General features: G+C 33.6%; 2 protein-coding genes across 3 annotated transcripts; one reads left to right on the plus strand and one right to left on the minus strand.

The window, feature by feature from the left end:
• The first annotated feature begins 340 nt into the window (after positions 1 to 340).
• LOC130633179 (putative uncharacterized protein DDB_G0283467) lies at positions 341 to 3,274 on the plus strand. The gene is made up of 3 exons (XM_057444536.1): positions 341 to 584; positions 878 to 901; positions 2,589 to 3,274. The coding sequence occupies exons 1-3, from the start codon at positions 539 to 541 to the stop codon at positions 2,888 to 2,890; spliced, it is 372 nt and encodes a 123-aa protein (XP_057300519.1). The 5' UTR covers positions 341 to 538; the 3' UTR covers positions 2,891 to 3,274.
• Positions 3,275 to 7,813: 4,539 nt separating this feature from the next.
• Positions 7,814 to 12,151, minus strand: LOC130643234 (FK506-binding protein 4-like). Of its 2 annotated transcripts, none has more exons than XM_057449576.1 (5): positions 12,106 to 12,151; positions 9,431 to 9,484; positions 8,991 to 9,032; positions 8,532 to 8,873; positions 7,814 to 8,320 (listed from the first exon to the last, which is right to left on the minus strand). In XM_057449576.1, the coding sequence occupies exons 2-5, from the start codon at positions 9,465 to 9,467 to the stop codon at positions 7,914 to 7,916; spliced, it is 828 nt and encodes a 275-aa protein (XP_057305559.1). In that variant the 5' UTR covers positions 9,468 to 9,484; positions 12,106 to 12,151; the 3' UTR covers positions 7,814 to 7,913. The 2 variants fall into 2 exon arrangements, with proteins under 2 accessions (XP_057305559.1, XP_057305560.1); XM_057449577.1 differs by lacking the exon at positions 12,106 to 12,151 and adding an exon at positions 9,841 to 9,943.
• Positions 12,152 to 12,795: the final 644 nt, after the last annotated feature.

Raw genomic sequence — 12,795 nt, forward strand, 5'->3', positions numbered from 1 at the left:
CTATATGTGACACTTGTGAACCCTCCAGCGACTTTTGTGACATTTTAAGTCTCCTTGTTTCATATAGAAAATTAAAATAAGAAGAAAAAAAACAGCAAATATATTTCTATTGTTTATTTTACAAAACTTTATAAGATAGATTCTCCTGAGTACTCCATTAAAGGAATTTAGAGCCAAATAACGAAAACACTTAATCTTTCTTTTTCAATAGCTCCCTCATGTATCTACCATAATGAAAGTTCAACAACAGTTACAAAATGACGCGTTTAAACCATTTACTTCTTATGACAACGAAAGCAATTATTGTTATTACTCTTTCCTTCCTAGATTAACCTCTTGACCTGTACACATGGCTAGTCTACCATACAAAAGGATTTGTACGCTTTCAAGAAAATAACAAACACAACAAGGACGACGACGGCAGTAACAGCTGTAAGAGGACAGTCAGAACATAACAGAACATAACCAAGACAACAGCAGTAGAAAATACACTTTGAAAGAGATACTTATATTTAATTCTATTTGTCACTTTTACATCATGGACTACACATTAATAATAAAAGTTTTATTCGTTATAACATTGGGTATGCATCCAGTTTAGTTGTTGTTTGATTTTGTTTTTAAAATGTTTCTAAGATAAAGATTGTGTACTTTTATAGTTTTTAATCTAAAACACATCTTTCTTTTTGAGAATAAGGTGCTAAATTGTAGCAATGTGCAATGATTAGCCATTTTGTCAATCCTTGCTCTTTCAAAACACGTCAGACCTGAAACTGTCTTAAAACAAGCGATTCAGATTATTGTGAATCAATTATCTAGATGAGAAGCTGATGTCTGCATTAATCTTCATAACAAACGTGTTTATTTTATTTTTTAGGCGCAGTGCTCTCCAACACGCAAAGTAAGTTTTTTTGATTATTCTGTTGTTGTTTGTTTGTTTGTTTGTTTGTTTTTGCATATATTTTTTTTGCTTACTGTGCATTATCGTCTTCATGTTTTGACATTAACTCTTATATGGCGAAGTTTTAAGACTTTGTTAATAACCTTTTATCGTTGAACCCAATTTCCGGCCTCCCGTTATTTCTATATTAATAAAGTTGGGTGTCGATTCAAGGTCAAATTCAGTCTCAATTTATCTATCTTAAAGACGAGTGGTCATCGCCATATTGCGTAATAGTTCTGTTTGTAAGACATTTTTCTTGTGACAACAAATATTTAGGCTCGAGACTTTGATTAGGATTAAAAAATGAAAATCACCAAATACAGATTTTATTTCTATTTTAACACATACATGTCTTTATTACCATGTGTAAGTCTTTTATTGTTTTTGAACTAAGCGTAACCTATAAGAAATTAAAGAATTTCTTAAAGGTAGTCCCAAAGCTTTGAACTTTTTTATTTTTGTATCTGTAAAAGGGAAAGCCTTTGTTGCTGTTTAAGAAAAAATCAACAATGTTTTTTTTTACCAAATTGAGGCTAAGCAAATAACATGTTTTTGTAAGGGGTGTATTAAAATATTTTTTTTGGAAAAAAATATAAACTTCAATGATTTTTTGCCAACAATCTGTCGTCACTGAACACGATTTCCGGCCACATGTTGCTTCATTGTTGATGGAATATGGCCCTGCTGAAAGGAAATTTTAATTTTCTTACATAGTGACCTGCAATTTTGTTATCATAAAATTGATTGTCAGGAGTTATAGCTGATAGGTTGTTTGTCTGTTCCTCCGCCTTGATCTGGCGCATATGGATGTCGTTTGGCGTCTAAGAGTCGATATCTTTTAGTATATTCTTTTAAATTATGATTTATAATGATTCATCATAACATTTTGCGTTTTAAGGTTAAGTCATTAGTTATAATTGTCAAAGTTGAAATCTTCTCTGGTTTCTGACATTATGGAGGAAACTCCCTTTTAACCTTTTTCCACAACTTTTTATGTGAGTATATTAGTTGAGTTTGCAGAATAATTTCTTTGGAAAAAATGCTGATTTGTTGCCATAGCAACAATATTTTTCGCGATGAGTAAAATCTTGCATAATCCTTTTTGTGAAAAAATTCCTATCACTGATTTAGTACGCTGATAGGGAACTTGCCTGGTATATATTGCTACGTTATTCTTTGTTTCCCGTAGAACAAAGCGCCAAGCAGTTATAAAAGTAATTTCTGAAGATTTGATAACATCGTTGGTAGAAATACTGACATCAGCGATTTTTTTTATTACCTTTTTGCTTAAGGCCTGGCCAACACTTGTAGTAAATTTTATGTCCATGAACTACAACTTTAGAAATTACAGAGGTGGGCTGAATCGGCCCCTTAGCCCAGCTTTGAGGAGACTAAAAACTACCCAGTAGGAATAGGGATATGGTATTTTCGCATATCAAATAATTGCAGAAATAATGGTTAGTTGCTGACCTAATGAATTACATCTTTGCAACTGTCTGTATCTCTGGTAAAGTGTGTTTTACAACTAGTGGTAGCTACAACTAGAGGAGATTAGTATAATTTAAAGGTTTTTTGTTTGTTTGTTTTTTTCTTTTTTTATGTTTATGTCGAACAACTTTCCATAAGTTATTCCTTCCTTTTACAGGTATTGCTTCTACACTGCCAGCGCCAGCTGAGACAACAACCGCCACAACCGCAACGACCCCTACAACCACACAAAAGTCGACAGAAACGACAACGTCAACTACGACAACAACAACAACAACAACGACCACACCACCGACAACAACAACGACCCCCACAACGTCAACGACTACACAAAAACCGACAACAACGAAAGAAAGTACGACATTACCATCTTCTTCGACAAAATTTCTATCCAGTTCCGGTATTTGTGTAGCATCGATATTTTTTTCTATGTTATGCTATTTTGCTAGAAATAATTGAAATTAATTAATTTTTCTAACCTAATGATGATAAAAGCTCTGTTTATTGAGTCTAATTATATCGTGAATAGGGTAAAACCAGCAACCCATTAACAAAATCGTGTTTACATGGTATCAATATAAATATATGAACTTTCGCTTTCTAAAGAAACTAGAACTGTCATGACATAGGCTTGTTATGACCTATGAACTTTGAAGTCGTCTAATAAAAAAAAGGAAAATATACAATGCACTTTCATAGTTGATTTGGATTGGTCCTCCAACAAATACTTTACTTTTTAAAACATTTATGCTATATATTGTAAATTTGATATTCAAGATAGCTATATGTTTTTGGGTATTTAAACGTTTGTATTTTGTGTGCTTGTGGGAAGCTAAAAATAATATAGCGAAGCAAAAATTTGCCGTAAGATAAAGGTGGATAGCTAGTTTTTTTGGTCTTTTCTCTAGGATAATATAAGTTTAACAGTTGTTAGCCTGTGAAAAAATTCATAGAAATTCTTCCGGTGTACGCAATTTACGCATTAGCGCAAAAGTGCATCCTTCTTCGCCTGTTAAAAAAAGCTCGGGCGCTACCATTTTGAACAGAAAGATAAAATCGATATTATGAAGAATAGACAATTTTTTTTATTCTTATTTCTCCTTGAAAATTTATGGATTGAAACAAAAAAGTTAAAATGCAAAATTTTACAAGGTGAAACATGTCGAAACATTTCGTTAAAACTAAGAAAATGTGTTTTATTTTTAAAAATAGTTTTACAATTCTTGCTGCTTAGATCCTTCAAAAACTTACGTTAAATACAATAATTTTACTGAATCCCTATTGTAACTCTTCTAACATATTTCGTTACTTAATACGTATGGCAAAGGTCTTTCCAGCCACGTGCGAAGTTTTTAATCATTAATGTATTTCAATTGAATATATTCATACACTTCGTGAAAAAATTAATTTGAATTAACCATACAAGCTTTGCCGCGAATTACTTAAAAACCTTAAAATTATTTAATTAAATTTCTGGCAACTCAACACCTATTTAGTGCTTGTAGCTTCAATTTTCTCTCTGTCCTAAACCACCTTATTTCTTATTGTTTTTTTATTATTTTTTCACGGACATTTAAAGGTAATAATCACCATTAGAAGTAATGTTTTGGTCAACATAAGAGAACAGAATAAAAAGTGCACATTGTAACTCTAAGAATTTTAATTATAAGAATCAGCAAGGCTCGTTTTTTAAAATTTTAAGAATACTCTAACAACAATGCCGAGGGTTTTACATTGGTACTTCTATTGAATGTTAGTCTTTTCCTCATTTGTTCAACTTTGTTTTCGTCATTGCATTTTTTATAGATCTAATTAAATCCTTGGTCGATATTTACAAATCATAAAATCACAATTAAGAATTAAAATTGTCCAAACGAAAGATACAATGTTTACGAAAAGAAATGAAACAAAACAAAAACAACCTCTCTGAAGATTTATATTTTTATAACACCAAAAATAACCATTTTTGTGGAAATTAGCAGTTTCCAGAAACAACCGAGTTTAGGATTAAAAATATATGCAAAACATTATTGTTTGCTTAACGCAACTATAAGCGAAACATTTTGCAGCCATTCTCTTTTTTATAAAGTATAAATTTCAAGAATTTCATCGCTAAGACCGTTAGCTAAGTTTATCACAAAGAAGATGAAATATTTATGATGGATTTTTATTTGAGTGTTATCACCTCCCATCGTTGTGGTCAATATACAAATGAAGAATCGAAATGGAAAGAACTTCATTAGAAATTAACAACATAAGTTGCCATGTGAAATTGTTACCGACAACGTGAAAACAGAAGAAATGGAGCTATATATATATATATAAAGAACGCTCTGTTTCCGACCTTAAACAATTTCAGAATGTCAATAAAGTTACCAAGATCATGATAACATTAAACTAGTTTAAATAACTTGTTATCTATAAGCTAATACACTTTCCAAGCAAAAGAACAACAAAGATGGCGTTAAGAGCTGCTATAAACACTGAGAAGATTGAAAATCTCTTACAAGAAAACCAAGTGGAAGAACTTTTAGAACTAGCAAGAACTTACAAAGAAAAAGGAGTATTTGAAAATATGTTAGGTCTCAGGTACGTTTATGGTAGTTGCACCTTATTTCACGCAATGATAAAGTATTCTGACAAGAAAACTATCCGGTCTGTGTTTGATTACGTCATTAAAGTTATGGGACGCAATTATTTTTTGAAAGAAGCAAATAAAACATTAGATAGATACGCGAGAAATATTTTAATCCTAGCTGCCAAACATCAAAACATGGATATTGTTCTTTGTTTGTTAAACGAGTACGAATTGGACCCAAACCAATATTGTCGTTTCAATAAAATGTCTGCCTTGTCTTACCTTGTGAAACGAAAAAAATTCGATGTTGCTCAGCAAGTGTTAGATAGAATGGATCCAATAGGGTACTCTGAGCAGGTAAGAGAATGGTTCCATCAAGATTTATCTCAACTAAAAGCAAGTATATCAAATTCGGACTTAGCAACAACGGAATGGTTATCTGCATTGACAAAGAAGCATACTGGAAAAGGGAGAATGGCGAAGTTCGCAGCTCCGGTGTTAGTTGAGAAAGCTAGTTTTGAAAGACAACGACAAAGACAGGTAATGCGACATGTATCAATTCAGTTATTTGAACGCTGGAACGAATTAATTGATAATCAGATTCTGGATGATGTTCAATTGATGTGCGTGGAAAAAGCTTCTAGTCGGGAGAATCCAAACCCGAAACCTTGTTTGTTCATTGCGTGCACTCCTCTATACGCTGGAGAAATCATACTCAACGACTTCAAGCTAAAATCATTTAGAGAAATGTTGACAACAGAGTATGAAACAGAATTTGAAATTAATCAGGGGAGGGTCAAGAGAGTGAGAAAGAAGCTAGAGAATCGGGTTTGGGGAAAAGACAACAGCAAAGCGACAAAGGCTTCCAAAAAGATTGGAGAGGCATTAAAAAATGAAGTCAAAAGGCATCAAAAAGTGATTAATACGCGTAACGGAGTGAAGCTGCCATTTTTTGAATATCAGGAAAATACTGTATATTTGTTGACAACAGAAGGTTACGCACGAAAAGGAACACACGCTGAAGAAATTCTCGCAGAAGTAGCAGACTATATAAAGAATGACAGTAAAGTCAAATGCTCCATATTTGGTAAATCTCGTGCATGTATAAGCTGTACCGGACGCATGTTATCATCAGGCATAGACGTCTATAATAAACACAATGGCTTCCTATGGCTGAGTGCAGCAGAACAACAAAATGAAACAGCTGCAAGTGAAACTGTTAACTTGCTTTTTAACACGCCATCATATATCACAACTGTTGGGGAAACCGAAACGCCACAATACGATACTGCTTCTGATTCTGAATGATTAAGGAATATTTATTACTTAACATTCACGCACATTCATGCAAATTATAAATATCACAAGAAAATTAGATCATAGTGGATCTATTTATTTTTTAAACTTGTACTTCTTGATTAGAAATCACTATTCTAAAATAAACTATTCCAATACTTGACTAGACTGTTAAAATCCTCAATGTTTTTGAAGAAAAACAGCTTTGTATATACTTATTATTTTCTACTTTTCTCCAGTTTACGTAGTACTTGAGTTTTTAACATATACCCTACCCTCTAACTTTATAGAAAAGTGGCTTAACAGTTGCTTAGCAAGAAACTAACGGAAACGTTTTGGTAAAATTATTTGTATACTTAGACAAAAAGTTCAACTTAATGTCAAATCAATATCAGAATAAAATGAGATTCCATATTGGACATACTAAAAGAGCATCTCCCAATACCAATGTTTCTTAGGTTATTCCATGAAAAAAGTTGATGTTTTTATCCAGTATAACTTGTATTTAAGTTGCTTAGCAATCTCCCATGTTTTAGTGCAGTTGTTTTTAAGAAGAGCGTAACTTGCGGGACAAAAGTTAATTTTAGTTGAAATATTTACGTTCAACCGAAAAAACTGTCTGCCTTATGGAATGTTTGGTTAATATTGTTTAACTTTCTAAAGAAATTCTTCGGAAAGCAATAAAACTGTCTGTCTTGAGCAGATGTTCCATTTCAAGGATTTCTGCTTCCGGGGAGTTTCACTGTATTGTATAAAGAATATCTCACTTTTTTTTATAAGAAACATGGCAAAAGATTTTACTCAAAACATTTCGTAATTTATAACGCATAATCTGGTGTAAACACTACATTCCTGCCACTTGCTCTTTGAGGCGTAAACACAGGCTTCCTTGAAAAATTGAAAATTTGCGTTATTTTAAGGACTCCATATTATCAAACGTTACAGTCAAGTGTGCTGTAATAGAAGTTTTACGTGCATTTAGTCGTCCACCTGCCTAACACGGACAACGACCGCTAATTTTTAATGCCCTAAACAAGTTAATACCTGTAAGTAAATATAAAACAGGCGACGTCTTTTACTTTTCTGCCAGAAAGGAAAATCTGTTGAGGCGACCACGTTAAAAACAGGCAGTCTTTAGAGTGGATTAATAAAACGATCCTAGAGTGGCAGTACGTTTCTGATTGAACCACGTTTAACCATTTAAAGAAAATGGGCACGCAAGAACCCACGTTCAGCTTAAGTTTTGGCTAAACAACCGCTACGACAAAAGCACAGAAATACATTCGCCTAGACAAATTGTAGTGCATCAACGCACGCCAATGTGATATCCTGTAGTAAATCTGTGTCACAGGTGTTATGGTCGAATTATACATTATGAAAATACTTTAGCAAAATAGCGAAGGATATGTACCTATAATGAAAGGAAGGGCGCTTATCAAAAAATGTCCAACTGAGATTATTGGACAGTTGCAACAGGTATCCTGTGTAAGAGAAAAAAAACAAGGACGTTAGCAATCTAAACAGGTTTTCTTTGACATAAGAAATTTAAGGAATAAGGCAAAAACGTTATAAAAAATATTTAAATATAGAGAAAATCACACAAAACTTTTACTCTAATGAATGACGATGCGAATACTCTTCCATATTGTTGCCACGTCTTTCCAATGCTGCTACTCTGTGAGTTAACCTCAAGTACTGCATATACAAGACATGCATATAGTGTTTGTTTCTTGATTGCTGGTGAAGAAGATGCAATAAAAAGACGTGCAAGCGGCTTTTTGATGTTGGTTTCTTGGTTGTCTCAGGCGTGCGACTTGTCATGGTTGTGAAATTTGGTTCCTTGGTGGTTTGCATGCGTGGTGTAATGGTTTGGATACGTAATGTGGTGGAACGGGGAGTGGTTGTTTCTTCACGAGTTGGAGCAGTGGTTGTTTCTTTCTGAGTTGAAGTCATGGTTGGTTTTGGAGCTGTCGTTTGAGGTTCAGTAGATGTCGGCTGAGGAGCTGTTGTAGTTTCTAAATTGAAAAAAATATGTAAAACGCATTTGACAACGTCTGGACTGAGTAATTCAGTAAAAAACCTTAAGAGCAGCAACGGATTGGTTTTCAGTTATTTTTATGCTCAAGTCTGTTTTTATTTTTATTTGTTTTCATAGCTTTTATAGTTAGGGTTTAACCTTCCCACCCCGCGAGAATTTAAACGTGGTTACTGTAAAATGTATTTTACCATCAAGAAATTTGATCAAACTTCCGTCATCTTCATCATTCTCACCAGTGTAAAATTTATCTAATTCGCCATCATCGTCGTCATTAACATAATCTTTAACCTTGTCGCCATCATCTTCCTCATCTTCCTCATCTTCATTATCGTCACTTTTCCACGCATCTTCCTTGTCTTCTTTCTCAGGCATATCATCAGCTCCTTTCCCGGTTTCTTCAACATCTTCCTCAACATCATCATCACCTTTATCATCACCTTCATCATCACCTTCATCATCACCATCAAAATCATTTACATCTCCATAATCGAGATGGTTAGAAGCCAGCTCATCAACATCATTGCTGACATCTAAATTCAAAGTACTTTGTTCAAGTCTTCAAAGAATTGTAAAACCCAAGTGCTTTTTTGAATTAAACATGGAAAAAAATCGCACACTAACGGCTGGTTGCAAGTTAAAATATTTACCTTCAAATACTTGATTATGATGTGGAATACGTCTTGCACAAGCTAAATAAGGAAAGGATTACGCATGATAAAAATTACAAGTATATACATATGTAATTATTAAAGGTCAATTTTACACATCTCATTCGAATAATATATTTTTGAAAAAAAGGTTTTTTTTATGCGGGATTATCTCAACGTTCTTACCAGCCTGTCATTAATGTACTTTTTTTATTGCTTTAAGCAATGAATATGCATATTTATGAAAAACCATGTTAAGTTGCAAGCACAAAATAGACTTCTTTGCTTCATTTATATATCAGGATAATAAATACTCTGAAGCCTAAATGTCAATTATGATAATGAGTCTTAACCCGGTATTTAAACAGGCCAGTAATTGATATTCGTGGTTATTTTAAATCTGCTGACGTAAACAAATTAAAACAAAAACATTCTCATACCTGATGCAATTAGAAATGCGAGTATAATGAGCTTCATTTTTTGCTGTGTTTACACTAAGCATAAAAAATAAAAATAGGTTGACCAAAATTTGTCAATTAAACATTCAATCAAACAACAAAATTGTAATTTTATTCTCGTCTTGTCGGCACAAAAAGATATAGACAAAAATTCCACTTAACATACCGAAACACTAAGCCTTAGCAAAATGCATAGATAGGCAACAAAAGTGTATTAGTGGTCCACGGCAAACAAGTTCGACAAAGAATCACATATAAAAAAAAATCTTTAAAATACAACAAATATTAAAAAAAAAATAAAGTTACTGCTTAATAATCTCCGCCATTAAAAGTATGCGCATTCGACAAAGGAATGACAGAAAATTTTAAGACTCAGGCTTAAGCAAGCAAACCTGTTGCATTATACTTTACATCAATGACTTTCTTATACATCATAGTCGCATCGTCTTCAAAATTATTAGTAATAATGTAATTCTATACTACCCAATCAGACGAAAATGTAATGTATCAAAAACTAAAAAAATGTGTTTATAAGGAAGTTTTAAGCTAATGAGGCGTTACACAAAGTTCGATTTAAACATCCATAAAGTGGTCGTCATGAGAAAAATAGAAGAGATATTGCCCCAAAGGAGGAGAATAATTGCACTCATGACGATCTGATCAGTATAGATAAACATAATAATGGTATCTTTTTACGAGATAAGAGGTACTTAAAAACTCCGGCCTCGTGCTAAGGCCCCAGAAAAAGTACAGTAAAGAATGAGCCTGAAGTAATTATCTGGTCTCTAGCGATACTTTATACTACATATACAACGATCTAACTTTGTTCTCAGCGCGCATGTTGTCTGTTATATCGGAACAGCGAGACGAACCGTACTGATGTTAGAAAAATGCCCTGGCGACGAGGTTGGTAACGACTCAAATAATAAAAAAATAACTACGCTTGAGAGGGATCTGGGGCTAGTTGGTGGAATTGTCATTAGCAAGAATAACTGAAGAAATCAGTCCAGTTACAGCAAATACTACAACACTACATGACAGAAAAACCTGTTGTTTATACTTTTGTGCCGATAACAAAAGAGTCCTGGGAACGATGTTGTATCAATTGTAAAAAAACTAATTTTATTATAAAGTGTTGTCAACATATAGATTAATTCTTGTGACATGTCCCACTTTTAGTTTCTCTTGTTACTTCCTTCTGTGAAAACATTTTCGTACGAGCTTCACAGCGTGTGAAAAATTTTACGAAGGAAGCTACAAACTTTCTTATAATTGAGGCTATGACTTGCTGAAAAAAAAAGAATATATAACAACAATGGCAAGGCTGTAAAATTTTTATTTTTTCTTACAAAAAATCTTATCAGCTAGAACTTTCACAGAATCAATAGCTGCGTTTTTGTAGAATTTTCAAAATTTTACTAAAAACAGATTTTAATTTTCCGGTACTCACTCTCAATGCAATGCTTAACATATTTAGGTGGACTTTCGTGGTTCCATTTTGGCAATAGGGTGTTATTTTGTAGAAATTATACATACGTAGATTTATTTAAGGTCACTAAACTTGGTAATTTTCTGTAAGATAAAATAAAGTTGAAAATGTGAGAACAAGTAAGAACAATTTCAGGCTAAACCCGTGAAGAAAAATAAGAACATTTCATACTGAAATCAAACAACTTATTGTAACAAAAAATGCATAGTTAAATTGTCTGTTGGACAATTCGTAGAAAGAAGTGGATACATCACCCTAAGTCGTGCAGCAAAAAATAGCATTCTTTGATTACGAGGGTTTCCTTATCACGAATACTTGCAAATACTTGAGAATATAATTATTTAGCAATCTTTGGCCAGAAAGATGATCAAAAAAACCTCATTTAAAGTTCGCATTTGTAATGGTGTGGTAAACCTAAGCTTTTAACTGTATTTACACTTCCTCTTTTCAATTTGACTGACAGACAAATTGAAAAAGTATTATTCAACCCTTGGAATACACATCAGCTTTTTGACAAGACTTTTATCGGCCGAAAAATAATAGCTTTTTACGTTTTCAGAAGTTAGTGGCCAATAAAAAGATCTAGAACTTGAAATATGCTTGGTACCCCTAAATAGCAAGTTTATCCTTTCTCTGAAGTAGGCAGCACTTTGCACAACAACTAATCCCCCATCAGTTACGGCAGTATTACAAGGGAATGTCTTATCCCGATCTTTTAACTGTAGACGTACGGGACCCGGTCGTCTGAAGGTTATAAATGGACCACTTGTATTTTGTCGCTTCTTAAATAATATGTAAATAAACAGATATTATAGGTTGTAAACAATGCTTGTAAGTCCTAAGTGTTACCCCTTATACCATTTTTCTGACGTTTTTTCTTTCTGTATTTAAAAGAATCCCAGCACACTGAGAGTTTCTAGCCTGCACCTTGACATGTTTTGTGCATAGTGCCCAGATATTCGATAAGACAAGTGTTTCTAAGCTCAATACAAATGTTTACAAGAAGGTGAGTTCGTCTTGGATTATAATTGCACACAAAAATGTATATAAGTACAAGATAGCCCACTCGGATGGTTAAGAAGCATTGGAAATACCTCCTCTTTATATAATGTAAAAAAATTCAACACACACACTTACCAAACTCTAAAACAATAACTGGTGTACTTACCTTATTTCAATCAAGTTTTAAAAATGATTAAGCTTAGTTTGCTACTGCATACAGGAGAAGGAAGTACTCTTCTCCCTACAGCTTATGTGGTTATCTAAACGATAGAGAGACTCACCGCTATATTAATTAAGTTACCAAGTAAACAGATTAATTTCTCTATTGCAAGCCATTTTCGTCAGTTTCGATACAAAAAAAAATCGTTAGCATTTTTTTTTGCGTTTATAGTCCGTATGATATTATGATCTGCCAGAAAAATCTTGTAACTACAATAATAGACAAAATATGAAACAGGACGGCTAATTTCGACTTTCACCGCCACAAGTGATTGTTTTTCTAGTGGAGTCGTGCATTTTAAAGTTGTGGAAGTTTACCTGTCAAAGTCAAAGCCGACTCAGGACCTTAGGTTATTTGGTATAATAGATACTGTAGAAATAAGCCAACCTCGTCCCCAGGGCTTCGGCTGGTGCATTGCCTTGTGGTTATGGAGTTTGCTTCGTAATCACAAGGTCCGTGGTTCGGTCCTCAGCGCGGACATGTTTAGCACGTGCCTTAACCACAACTACGGGTCAACCCATGCCATGTGAGGGAAATTGGGTAGGTGCTGCTTGTGTATACATAATGTATACATTCCGAACACAGTACCCACATTTGATAACAGTGTTTCCAACACTAAAGTGCCTATATCCTGTA

Source organism: Hydractinia symbiolongicarpus, chromosome 1 (genome assembly GCF_029227915.1).
Source record: "Hydractinia symbiolongicarpus strain clone_291-10 chromosome 1, HSymV2.1, whole genome shotgun sequence".
NCBI classification, from domain to species: Eukaryota; Metazoa; Cnidaria; class Hydrozoa; order Anthoathecata; family Hydractiniidae; genus Hydractinia; species Hydractinia symbiolongicarpus.

Coding starts and splice junctions, on each gene's coding strand:
- LOC130643234 (XM_057449576.1), bottom strand. CDS start 9,467: ATGAAGCTCATTATACTCGCATTTCTAATTGCATCAG. Junction 9,033..9,430: donor CGCATTTCTAATTGCATCAG/GTATGAGAATGT, acceptor TTCCTTATTTAG/CTTGTGCAAGACGTATTCCA. Junction 8,321..8,531: donor TTTGATCAAATTTCTTGATG/GTAAAATACATT, acceptor TTTTCAATTTAG/AAACTACAACAGCTCCTCAG.
- LOC130633179 (XM_057444536.1), top strand. CDS start 539: ATGGACTACACATTAATAATAAAAGTTTTATTCGTTATAACATTGG. Junction 585..877: donor TTTATTCGTTATAACATTGG/GTATGCATCCAG, acceptor TTTATTTTTTAG/GCGCAGTGCTCTCCAACACG. Junction 902..2,588: donor AGTGCTCTCCAACACGCAAA/GTAAGTTTTTTT, acceptor TTCCTTTTACAG/GTATTGCTTCTACACTGCCA.